Here is a 12,468-nt window from a genome sequence, read left to right as displayed (position 1 = left end):
CTTTGAAATCATCGCATTGCGGGTTCATCGTGCCACTTTTCATACAGTGTGTGTGAGGCAAGTCGAATAAGGTGACAAAAGTCGACTCGATCCTATTTGATAGGCCTTGACGGCGCCGCAGTGCTGCCGCCTGGCGGGACTCGTATGGCAAACGTGAGAAAAAACGAGACAAAACACGTTTGTTTGTACTTCTTGTCGCACACGATGACAGATACAAATGGATTTCCCATTGGAGTGAGTGCATTTTTGCTGCCGTCTAAGCCAATTGGCATTAGTCGTCTCACGTCACGTGAGACGAAACGGACTATCTCACCTCACACGCCGCGCAGAATAAGCCTGAATGTAAATCGCGGAATGTGGCAGCAACTGCAAATAGATAATAAAGTTTTGAAAATTAGTTATTTTGTGCAAAAATAAACATTTTTATATGTGTAGCTAACGAAAGTTGAACATGTTGAAATTTTATATTCAAGTCAAACAAAATCATCTCACTTGCCCCGTCTAATTTCTGGTTTAGACTGTTCAATTGAAACAAGCGTTTCACTTAAAAACTTCTTAAAATGCTCTTGAATGCATCTCTGTTGAAGCAAGTATATCGTGCGGTGCGTAAGCAAATGTGCCATTTTACGAAATGACAACATTGTTGATGGTGATATTGGTTTTCACGTGTTAGGACGCGAGCTCCTGTTAAATTTTCATTCATAAAATCGGTTCGTAAAATTGACTATTGAATTGAATTCATCTCATTTGACCAAGGGGACGGCATCCTATTTTTTCACTATGGAGTTTGACAGGTTGGATTGTGCCTCCTACGTGGAGCATAAATTTATGCTCCAGCCAAAATATTCACCAACACAGTCGTGAAATTTGAATGTTTACCTTTTTTACGAGGGATATTGGTGCAAAACGCTCACATCACATTAGATCTCATAAAAGTGTTGATCATGAAAAAGCTGCATTATTTGATAATTTTCAATTTGAGAGTGTCGATGTTTAGGTAAAGTTCCTACAGAGAGTGATAATTCTTTGTGAAAAGTCACACAATACCTCTTTTTGCAAACTTTGTTCGCCAAAGTGCGTTTTTCCATATTTTCTCCCGCTGCTGTATTAGTGAATGTTGGTATTAGTGTGCTCTGGTTGCGCATGATAAGCGGCAACAAAATCAGATCACCGTAGCATCCCCGTGCATTTGACAGATGACTTGAATTCAACCCACATAACTCGCGTGTTCAGACGGGGCAAGTGACTCACAAATTTTCGTTTGACTCGAATGAAAAAGTTCAACATTTTCAACGTTTAAGATTCTTAAAAAATCGCAGTCATCTGGAATGTATTCTACAAATTATCGAGCTTCTGCTTCCGGGAATATATTTTATTTAATTCCTAAAAATCGCAAAAGATTCTAAAAAAATTTCAATCAGGGATGTATTCTAAAAATAATAGAGAACATAATTATTCATTTATAGAAGACAGTGGCTTTACGGAATAAGTCCCATTAATTCCTGAAAATTCCTAAACATTCTCAGGAATTTTCAGGTAATCTGGGACGGATTCTACGAATTATAGAAAATATTCTCAATCATTTTTAGATAGGCCAATAAGGGTCAAATATTTAACAAGGAATAGAGATAAGTGACATTTCAACACGCGAACACTAGCGCAAATTTTTCCTCACACAAAAGTGCACGCCGATTGAAAGGCTATTCAGATTTCATATGCAAATATTACCCAATCGAATTGGGTAAAACGGGTAAATAATGATAAAACTAACGTCCGGGGCAAGAGTGCAAATATTTTCCTCGCAGTTTCACAACTACATCTACAAAAAAGGCACGCATACATTTGAACGTGATTACCTCTATGAACTCAAGAACAGCGAAAAAAATTGTCAGACAAAAGAGGCACAAAACAAGCAACAAAGAAGGCGCGGCGATTACTCATTATCCCAACTGGTAACAGATAATGACATGATCTCGAAAATGTTTGTTACAGTTGCAGACAAAACGGAGCCTGAATTTGTTGCGTACTTTTCAACTTGTGAACAATCAATTATTACCAAACCAAAATCGAAACTCGTGGTGCACGATCTTTGTCCTATTCTGTTCAAGTTGGGACAAACGTATGTCGCATTGGGTAGAATGTCGCAACAAATTCAGGTTGCGACATAGTCGTTATTGTTGCGCGATGGTTAAATTTTGATTCACTGCTCAAGAAACAACATCTGTTTGACACTAATGAAAATTCGATCGAGTCAAACAAGATGTTTGAGCATTGGTTTCTTTTAGGACAAATATCTTATAGTTCCATAAGTAATCTCACGCTCCCAAATTCACCTTATTCGAAAACAAGCGATTACGGTACCGATTGACTCCGTTCTTTTTGTTTTCATACGTGTTCACTTTCAACAAAAAATACAAAAACAAAACAAACAGCGCTTAAATCCTTTGTTTTTTTTTTTTGTAGGATAAAAATGGGAACCACATGCTTAACCCTTTTTAAGGCCGAGAAAACTAGACGGTGTCAACGCATACTATTATGGAAATTGTTAGTCCAAAAACACTGGTGGGTTCTTCCTTCGGAAGGGAAGTAAAGCCGTGGGTCCCGAGATGAACGAGAGAAGGAATTTAAAAGGAATTCTCGAAGAAATTTCTGGAAGAATAAAAAATTCTGGAGCTCGATTTGAATTGGTCGTATGCACTTTCGTCGATATAAAATTCGATCAGTTTATTTTAGTTATTGTAGCAATATGGAAGATATTTTGTAGACTTGTAATGATGGAACGGAAAGCCTGTTTTGTGAGTATTCTGCTGCACAAGTACATTTTCGTGCCTGCAATTCAATACGAGGTCATTAGCAGAGGAAACTCCCAGGTAATAACTGCAAGAAACGCTACGCAATTAAAAAGAAAATAATCCTTCAAAGAATATCATCTTGGAATTTGGAGGCTTGCTTGGAAGAATCTCATAAAAAAATCCTCTTATAAGAAATCGCCGAAGGAACTGCTCTTAAAGAATCTTCAATGACATTTCTCTTGAAAAAAAAAATATTTTTGGAGCCTCCTAATAAATTCGTCTCAGAGGGAATTTACATTAAATCCCTTTCAAGAGAAATCTTCAAAGGATTCCGTTTGAAGGAATCTCCGGATGCAACTTTCTGGGAAGAAACTTGATCACAACCATGGGAAATCGGCACATTTAATAGTCGTAAATACATCAGCTGGTGTCTTGCATCCCAATTGCAACCCAACACTCCACTATGGGGCGGCTCCATACAAAGTGGTGGCCAAAAATATTTTTTTGATTTTTCCGCATTTTTTGAAAGTATTCTAGTAAGATTAGCATAACATTAGTCCAATTTATGTATTTTCATCACATCTGGAAGGTGTAACTAGTATTTAATCCAGTTAGGAACTACTTATAACTCAACAATAAACTTAAACGTTTGTTTTTAATTTTTGAGGTAGTTCAAATGCAAATCAAAACTAGAATAAGATTGCCATGCATAAGATAAAATAAAAGAGGTGGAAGTGGAAGCACCCCCCCCCCCCCTTCTAGGCAAATCTGACCCCCCTCCCCCCCCGCTTTTTGATGTTATATAAGAGTGTTGTTTTATCAATCAGGTATTTTGGTAGAGGATTGTTTATCTTCAAGAGCCCCCCTCCCCACCAACTTATCTGCCACTAACCTTCCACCACCCCCCCCGCATTTTGTTCCAAGTGGTACGTCTGTTTGTCTGTGGTAACTTTATGCTCCTATGTTCCATATTACCACAAACAATTATTTTCAGATTTGCTTTCGTTAAATTAACTACTGTGTGATATTCACGTTGCTAGCGTTTAAGTTAAAAACAAACTTATGAATTGAAAATATTGTCCTCGTCTTTTAAATACAAGTAGGTTAATTTTTAGTAAAATTATTATATAAGATGTTGTCAAGGATGGGATCATTCATTTGCAATCATTTACATTCACCTGCGAATAACTCGCTTCAGAAACATCGTAGCAAAAACTAATGTATGGAGCACTTTTTCATTTTTGTTTTACCTGAAACTTTGTAGAATAATGTACTAGCGTAGCGTCAATAATTAAGTCAACAGAAGGCAGCAAACGCAACTCTCCACGGCAAGAATGTGATTTATTGCTGTGTGCGTTCAAGATGGAAACGATGCCCAAATGCGCTCCAAACGTGGTAACACAGTGTTACCAAAGGCAACTTAGCAACCATAGTCGAAACCACCGCCAACCTAGGATTCAAAAGCTCCCTCTGACATCGGGTTACTTGTTAGAAAATCTTACCGCATTTGGTGTTCCCGCATTTGATATTTGCATTTCGAATGCACACAGCAATACATTCACCGCGTGGAGAGTTGCCTTCACAGCTCGTTCACGAACTAGGTATTCGTGTGCGACCCTAATGCTATTCGGCGAACTTTCAGATTAAACTACAAGGTTCAACTCATCCATGCATAGTTTTTTGATAGAATGCTTCTGAACTGAGATAGTATCAAGTAAATGTAACTCTTTACAAATGAATGATCCCATCCCTGGATGTGGTGTTTCTTTCCTCGATGGTAAATATGTATTGATAATATAAACAATATTTTCGTGAATTGAACAAAAGAAGCATGTCAGTCCAGATGGGTTGATACAGTTTATGTATGAAACGATAATTTTCGGTCAGTTTTTACCCATTTTTAACATAAAAAAATTAAGTGTGTATGATTTCTAAGACTTAATTTGACAATTAACAGTTCCATCTTTAAAGCACTGATTAAATTATACGATTTTTTTTGTATGTGCTCGCATAATCACTAATCGTAATTGACAAAAAAAAAAAAAAATAATTAAAAAATCCATTTTTCGGGCTTGCGTCAAAATGACACTCATCCGCAGCTGGATTCGCGTTCCGCAGATAGTATAGACCCCAAACTAAACTGTGGAGGCGGTCCCTTGAGACTGCTCGACCCTGCTTGTTAGATATAGACCAACTTAGGCAAAAAATGTTGTTTTTGTCAATAATTACCCATTTTTTACTAACTTCAATTAATCGTGTAACCCCAACAACAAACCCATTATAAATTTCAATCAATAACCTTTCCAATGGTGGATTAAGTTCTAAAATTAAACCGTTTTTTCACTGAGAAAATTGCATTTGTTTTAAATGCATTTTTTCTACAATTTTCACTATTTTTCTAAGTTTGATATCTGTGGCGCAATGAGTTTGCATCACAGAGGGCTGAAATTTTGGGAATCTAGGTTTGAACTATCTGGCTTTCAAATGGTGTATAAGACACGTGATTCAAAGCAAGTAAATTTTTCGATTTTGGCCACCACTTTCCCCATAGTGCACTCGCTGAAAATAGTAAATAACAATTACCTTCATATTACCTCTAAAATTTTGCCAGCAGGCAAATGCACGCTTGGTGGACATCAGATTGAACTTTCAATCTCGACGGACCCAGGTCTTGGCGAAGGCAGTAGTTTCGTGTACCATGCTTACGGCACCAGGGACCACCCGAATCAAAGATCGGGTCGATTTATACACCTCTTCCGGAGCTGGAGCTTCTTCGTGGATTCGTTGTCGGCAGCCTTGGACACGACGTCCCCCTTTTCGGTGAGGTACAGCTCGATGTGACACGGTGACGACAATTACGGATTGATGAGATCGTGAGCACGGCTGATACGACGAAGCAGGCACGGCGGCCGCTTGACCTGAATGAGGTCCACATCGAGACCCCGTTAGTCGGCGTTGGTTTCAGCGTTCTCCAAAAGCTGCACTTTTTGGGCCAACTGCTGATGAACGTGTTCCGGTGCTTGGCCTGGGCGCAACGGCCGACGCCACCGTTGAAGCGACGAAATGGAACGCATTCCTTCTTCTCGTAGACGTTCTTCAGAAACTTCTGGGCACGGCGCATAAGCACGCTTGATGGCTAGCGCCGTTTCGCGGGTGTTCTGGAAATGAAAACAGATCGATTCGCTATTTAAACCTAGACAAATTTACCGCAAAATCTTACCTAGAAATGCATCCGGAAGTTCGATCCGCGAACCTGCACGACCTGGGGGATCCTTTTCTGTCCTAGTCCCAGTAATAGCGAAGGATCCATAGTCTATCCTCGGTTCAAAAAGCAAATTTCGGCGACGTTCGAGGTGCCCCAGCAAATCGGAGATGTTCCGAAAGCCGCTGTTGAAAAGAAAAATACATATTAAAGTACAGCTGCATTCATTTACAAACAATATATTTACCTAAACAGGAAAAATCATTGTCCGCCCGCGAACTGAACAAAAAAAAATGACAGCCTGCTTCGCTCGGGCTGACCGATCAGGGAACGTTCGAAAATTACATCCAACATTTGGGGGAGGGGAGGGGGTCTAGAAAAGTGTGACAGTTCGTGTAATATTAGAGCTTCCTCTGCCAATGACCATTTTGCATGTGTATATCGTGCACGATGGCAGGCACGAAGATACTCTATGCCCAAGGAAGTCAAGGAAATTTCCTTAACGAAAAGATCCTGGACCGACCGGGAATCGAACCCGTCACCCTCAGCATGGTCATGCTGAATACCCGTGCGTTTACCGCCTCGGCTATATGGGCCCTACTCATTATTTACCCGTTTTACCCAATTCGATTGGGTAATATTTGCATATGCAAACTGAATAGCCTTTCAATCGGCGTGCACTTTTGTGTGAGGAAAAATTTGCGCTACACGCTCGTTGAAAACTACTCTAAAGTGAGTAGAATTCGACTCACTTCGGCAAAAAGTGGAACAGCTCAAAATAGAGTAAACGGCAGTTACTCACTTTAGAGTAAAGTAGGATTTTTTTTAAATTAGAGTAACTCTGACTCAGTTTTATTTTATTTCAATTTAGCAGAATGAGTAGAATGTTACTCACTTTTACAAATTTCTTTTGATTGTTTTTCTGATTAAAATAAAAGTTACCGGAATTTTTAATGCACATATTTTATTGCGTAATATTACATACTATATGGTAAAGTAGATAACTGTATATTTATAAATGATATTATTGATGTTAGATGCATCTTAAAAGTGAGATCGGGTTACAGTTGGGGGCATCCGGAAGTTGTCTTTCGAGAGTTGAAATTTTCCCAAGAATTTTCCTATAGTTTTAGTAGATCCCAAGTACCGGCGTATCGGCTACCGATTTGCGATTCCGTCCAGATCAGCCTGCTATAGCAGCATCCGACCGATGAACCCGATTTTCGGAAGAGCTTCTTTCTCGAGGAGCTTGTTGTTTTCGAGACCTGTGCCAATAAAAAAACATGTTAAATTTACTTTGATTTCCTAGAAGTTACCAACATACATACTTGCCATCATCAGTTATCGTAGAAGCTATGCGAAAAACGACACATTTAATTACTGCAATTAGAAAAACTAAACCAAGAACTAAACGTTCTGAAAGAAATGTAATTTTATTGCTAAGTCTCAACCGTTAGACTGAGTAAAACTATTTCGAAAAAACTCAAAAGTGAGTGAAGCATAATTTTATTCCTGGATGAGTTGAAAACAACTCTCTTTCGAAAAATAAAGTTACTCTCTTTTGACAGCTAGCTTGAAAGTACAAAAGTGAGTCAAATTCTACTCACTTTAGAGTAGTTTTCAACGAGCGTGTAGTGTTCGTGTGTTGAAATGTCACTTATCTCTATAGGATACTGCAAGATGACGTCACGAAGCCGTGCACTGACAGTTCAGCGAGCTTGTTTACATGGACTTAGTCTCTGGCGGAAAACCGGCAAAATACTTTTTCGATACAAATTCAGTAAAACGGTAGTTAGGCGATTGATTTTGTGCTGGTAGAGTTGAATATAATCTAGATTTCCGTATCCCAATGGTTTCGGGACGGAAAACGTAAATTTAATTTTCGCCACTCGTTTAAAATTCTAACACCTTGTAAACAAGCTCGCTGAACTGTCAGACAAAGTGAGGTTAGATCAGGTGCTTGCAGTACCCTATGCATTTGTTTACAAAGCTTAAACAACAGATGCTAGCACGGTATAGTGGTAATCACGTTCAAATGTATGCGTGTCTCTTTTGTAGATGTAGTAGTGAAACTTGGGGGAAAATATGTGCACTCTTACCCCGGTTGTTAGTTTTATCATTATTTAGCCGTTTTACCCAAATCAGTTGGGTAATATTTTCATATGCAATCTGAATAGCCTTTGAATTGGCGTGCATTTTTGTGTATGGAAAATCAATGTCCTATTACATTATTTTTAACTGTGTACCTTATGCACGTACACGGAAAAATATTATAACCCAAAGAATAAGTTTTAAAAACTCAAATTTGGCTAAACTGCTTAAAGTTTTAACTCAAAGTTGGGTTGTTTTCTCCCTCGCCCCACCGCAATGTTGTCGAAAACAAAGAGAGAAGCACCGACGCATCCGCTGCTCTTCCGTGGAAGAAGCCAAATTTGGGTTTTCTTGAATTAACCCAAATTTGCGTCATTTGAGGCCTCCGTTGGGTGAAAATAACTTACCACTGGGTTAAATTTTTGTGCCGCTCTCAAACGAGAACTACTCACTCACCACTTTCGCTGTTTAACGCAAGTAGTAGTGATTCCACGGAAGACCGGGATTGCGTCAAAACAACTTAAATTTGGGTTGATTTGTAGTTCAGTGTAGTGTCACACTTTTCTAGACCCCCCCTCCCCAAATGTTGGACGTAATTTTTGAACGTTCCCCTTTCTCTCACCGTTTGTTTTTTTTTTCGTGCAGTTTCGTTGAGGGTTCATGCAATAACCAAGGTTTGTATAAACATATTAAATATGATAGGCATCACGGTTGCCAAAATTCCGTATTGAAAATTCAATTGGAAGAATAAAATATTATTTTTGTAATTACATTGTGAAAATTTGAGCATTTCAGTTGTCTGAAGTATGCTGAAATGGCCTACTTTTCACCCCTAATGCAAGTGTGCCGAAAAGTACTACTCGGCAAGCCTCGTTGGATAAATGTACGACTCGTGCTGAAAAAATTCTCATTTTGCATCTTGTTGCATAAATAACTATTTTATATTGAATCATTCACCTAAGCGTCATGTTACGCTACTTTTCCACGTGATAATAAATACTATATAATTCGATATTAATACTGTTTTTGTCTTGGTTTTTGTACTAATGAATAGTTTGGTTTAAATTGTAATTTTGTTCGTTCGGCATCACTGCCAATCAACATCACTGATGGTAGTGATATCTCGCACCGCTGGTCATTTCAAGCAGAAGCAAAGATACGGTCAGAGTGTACGATGTACCGGTACAATTCGTATCAAAACGTAAGTAAACATAATATTTAATTGATTGACCAATAAATTAAAAAAAACTCAATCATTTCATTTTCGCAGGATTACCCTCGTCGTGGTAGAGGGGCAGGCGGACGTAGTGGATTCGGTGGACGAGGAGGAACAACTGAACGAGCAGGTGGACGAGGAGGAGCCAGAGGACGAAGTGGCTTCAGGGGCAGAGGTCGCGGCCGCGGGCATCAGCGTGAACCCGTTGCCGGTACGGCTCCGTTACTTTTAATTGGGACCACTGCCTACCGGTGCGTCCCGATGCCCCGGCCAGAAGCAATAACTGCCTTCCTGGCTGCAGTGGCCGGTCCGGAGCCAACACTACAGCCTGCGGTAGAGTTAGAAGAGCCAAGAGATGAGCCTGCTGCGGCTGCTGCAGCTGAGGCTGCTCCTGCTGCGGGTGCTGCTGCTGCGGCTGCTCCTGCTGCTGCTCCTGCTGCTGCTGCGGCTGCTGCTGCTGCGGCTGCTCCTGCTGCTGCTGCGGCTGCTCCTGCTGCTGCTGCGGCTGCTGCTGCTGCGGCTGCTCCTGCTGCTGCTGCGGCTGCTCCTGCTGCTGCTGCGGCTGCTCCTCCTGCTGCGGGTGCTGCTGTAGAAAACCGTAAGGGCCGGAAACGCCGCAACCGGAAGAATTAGATTTTTTTTATATGCGGGATTATAAGGTTGAATTTAAGGTTAAATAAATTTCTAAAAAACTTCCAAAATTCTTTCGTTTTAAAAACTACATAGGGTACGTTAACCAATAGTGAACCCCTTGGTAGCTGAAATTTTCTCTAATCAGAAAAACAATATGATACCCTAATTGAATTGTATTTATTGCTGACTGCACCCCAAATTGGACTGACACAATAGTGTGCACACACCTTCAAAGTGTGATTACAGCGCAGGGATACGTCGGATCGAATTGAGGTCTTCGGTGCACTTATTCCTTGTAAATGGAGGATGTTATTCTTATTCCTTGTAAATGGAAATTCCTTGTAAATGGATTCCTTGGCACTTATTCCTTGTAAATGGAAGACGTCGAGACGATCCGAGGCAAATATGCACTTTTATCCTTGCTTTTATCACACTTGCGTACCAAAAAAAGTGTGATAGTCCAGTTTGAGATGCAGGGGGTCCACTATACAGTCCTTCATCCTCGACCGCGTCACATATTTGAAAGATCGTTCTGCACCTGGTTCGCCCCTATTGGCATTCTCACGACATGCCCTGCCCATCGTATCGTTTTTCCAGCTTTTGCGACAATAGGTTCCTCGTAGAGTGCAGCGAGCTCGTCGGGTGATAGCTCAGAGTGTCCTTTTTCAACTAGGGATGGTTTGGTGAAACTGTTATTTCGTTAAAAATTTATTTTATTCGTCAAATATTTTCTATAGTGAAATTCCTTGAAACTCCCAAAATACAAAAATTCCTCAAAGTGCATATTTTTTACGATTCAGTATCCATGCTACCCGTCGGATGATAGCTCAGTGTGTCTTCTTTCGACTAGGGACGGTTTGGTGAAACTGTTATTTCGTTAAAAATTTATTTTATTCGTCAAATATTTTCTATAGTGAAATTCCTTGAAACTCCCAAAATACAAAAATTCCTCAAAGTGCATATTTTTTACGATTCAGTATCCATGCTACCCGTCGGATGATAGCTCAGTGTGTCTTCTTTCGACTAGGGACGGTTTGGTGAAACTGTTATTTCGTTAAAAATTTATTTTATTCGTCAAATATTTTCTATAGTGAAATTCCTTTGAACCACTAAAATACAAAAACTCATCAAAGTGCATATTTTTTACGATTCAGTATCCATGCTACCCGTCGGATGATAGCTCAGTGTGTCTTCTTTCAACTAGGGACGGTTTGGTGAAACTGTTATTTCGTTAAAAATTTATTTTATTCGTCAAATATTTTCTATAGTGAAATTCCTTGAAACTCCCAAAATACAAAAATTCCTCAAAGTGCATATTTTTTACGATTCAGTATCCATGCTACCCGTCAGATGATAGCTCAGTGTGTCTTCTTTCAACTAGGGACGGTTTGGTGAAACTGTTATTTCGTTAAAAATTTATTTTATTCGTCAAATATTTTCTATAGTGAAATTCCTTGAAACTCCCAAAATACAAAAATTCCTCAAAGTGCATATTTTTTACGATTCAGTATCCATGCTACCCGTCAGATGATAGCTCAGTGTGTCTTCTTTCAACTAGGGACGGTTTGGTGAAACTGTTATTTCGTTAAAAATTTATTTTATTCGTCAAATATTTTCTATAGTGAAATTCCTTGAAACTCCCAAAATACAAAAATTCCTCAAAGTGCATATTTTTTACGATTCAGTATCCATGCTACCCGTCGGATGATAGCTCAGTGTGTCTTCTTTCGACTAGGGACGGTTTGGTGAAACTGTTATTTCGTTAAAAATTTATTTTATTCGTCAAATATTTTCTATAGTGAAATTCCTTTGAACCACTAAAATACAAAAATTCCTCAAAGTGCATATTTTTTACGATTCAGTATCCATGCTACCCGTCAGATGATAGCTCAGTGTGTCTTCTTTCAACTAGGGACGGTTTGGTGAAACTGTTATTTCGTTAAAAATTTATTTTATTCGTCAAATATTTTCTATAGTGAAATTCCTTGAAACTCCCAAAATACAAAAATTCCTCAAAGTGCATATTTTTTACGATTCAGTATCCATGCTACCCGTCGGATGATAGCTCAGTGTGTCTTCTTTCGACTAGGGACGGTTTGGTGAAACTGTTATTTCGTTAAAAATTTATTTTATTCGTCAAATATTTTCTATAGTGAAATTCCTTGAAACTCCCAAAATACAAAAATTCCTCAAAGTGCATATTTTTTACGATTCAGTATCCATGCTACCCGTCGGATGATAGCTCAGTGTGTCTTCTTTCAACTAGGGACGGTTTGGTGAAACTGTTATTTCGTTAAAAATTTATTTTATTCGTCAAATATTTTCTATAGTGAAATTCCTTGAAACTCCCAAAATACAAAAATTCCTCAAAGTGCATATTTTTTACGATTCAGTATCCATGCTACCCGTCAGATGATAGCTCAGTGTGTCTTCTTTCAACTAGGGACGGTTTGGTGAAACTGTTATTTCGTTAAAAATTTATTTTATTCGTCAAATATTTTCTATAGTGAAATTCCTTTGAACCACTAAAATAC

At 39.1% G+C, this 12,468-nt stretch overlaps 1 protein-coding gene and 1 pseudogene across 1 annotated transcript; one reads left to right on the top strand and one right to left on the bottom strand.

Annotated features, from left to right (window-relative positions):
• Window positions 1-5,342: 5,342 nt before the first annotated feature.
• LOC109430679 (large ribosomal subunit protein uL22-like) lies at window positions 5,343-6,259 on the bottom strand (annotated as a pseudogene).
• A 2,933-nt stretch (window positions 6,260-9,192) lies between these two features.
• On the top strand, window positions 9,193-9,958 carry LOC134284459 (testis-specific gene A8 protein-like). The gene is made up of 2 exons (XM_062843312.1): window positions 9,193-9,286; window positions 9,356-9,958. The coding sequence occupies exons 1-2, from the start codon at window positions 9,260-9,262 to the stop codon at window positions 9,932-9,934; spliced, it is 606 nt and encodes a 201-aa protein (XP_062699296.1). The 5' UTR covers window positions 9,193-9,259; the 3' UTR covers window positions 9,935-9,958.
• The last annotated feature ends 2,510 nt before the right edge of the window (window positions 9,959-12,468 follow it).

This window comes from Aedes albopictus, unplaced genomic scaffold (assembly GCF_035046485.1).
Source record: "Aedes albopictus strain Foshan unplaced genomic scaffold, AalbF5 HiC_scaffold_149, whole genome shotgun sequence".
NCBI classification, from domain to species: Eukaryota; Metazoa; Arthropoda; class Insecta; order Diptera; family Culicidae; genus Aedes; species Aedes albopictus.
This window is presented reverse-complemented; position numbering and strand designations above follow the sequence as displayed.

Coding starts and splice junctions, on each gene's coding strand:
- LOC134284459 (XM_062843312.1), top strand. CDS start 9,260: ATGTACCGGTACAATTCGTATCAAAAC. Junction 9,287..9,355: donor GGTACAATTCGTATCAAAAC/GTAAGTAAACAT, acceptor TCATTTTCGCAG/GATTACCCTCGTCGTGGTAG.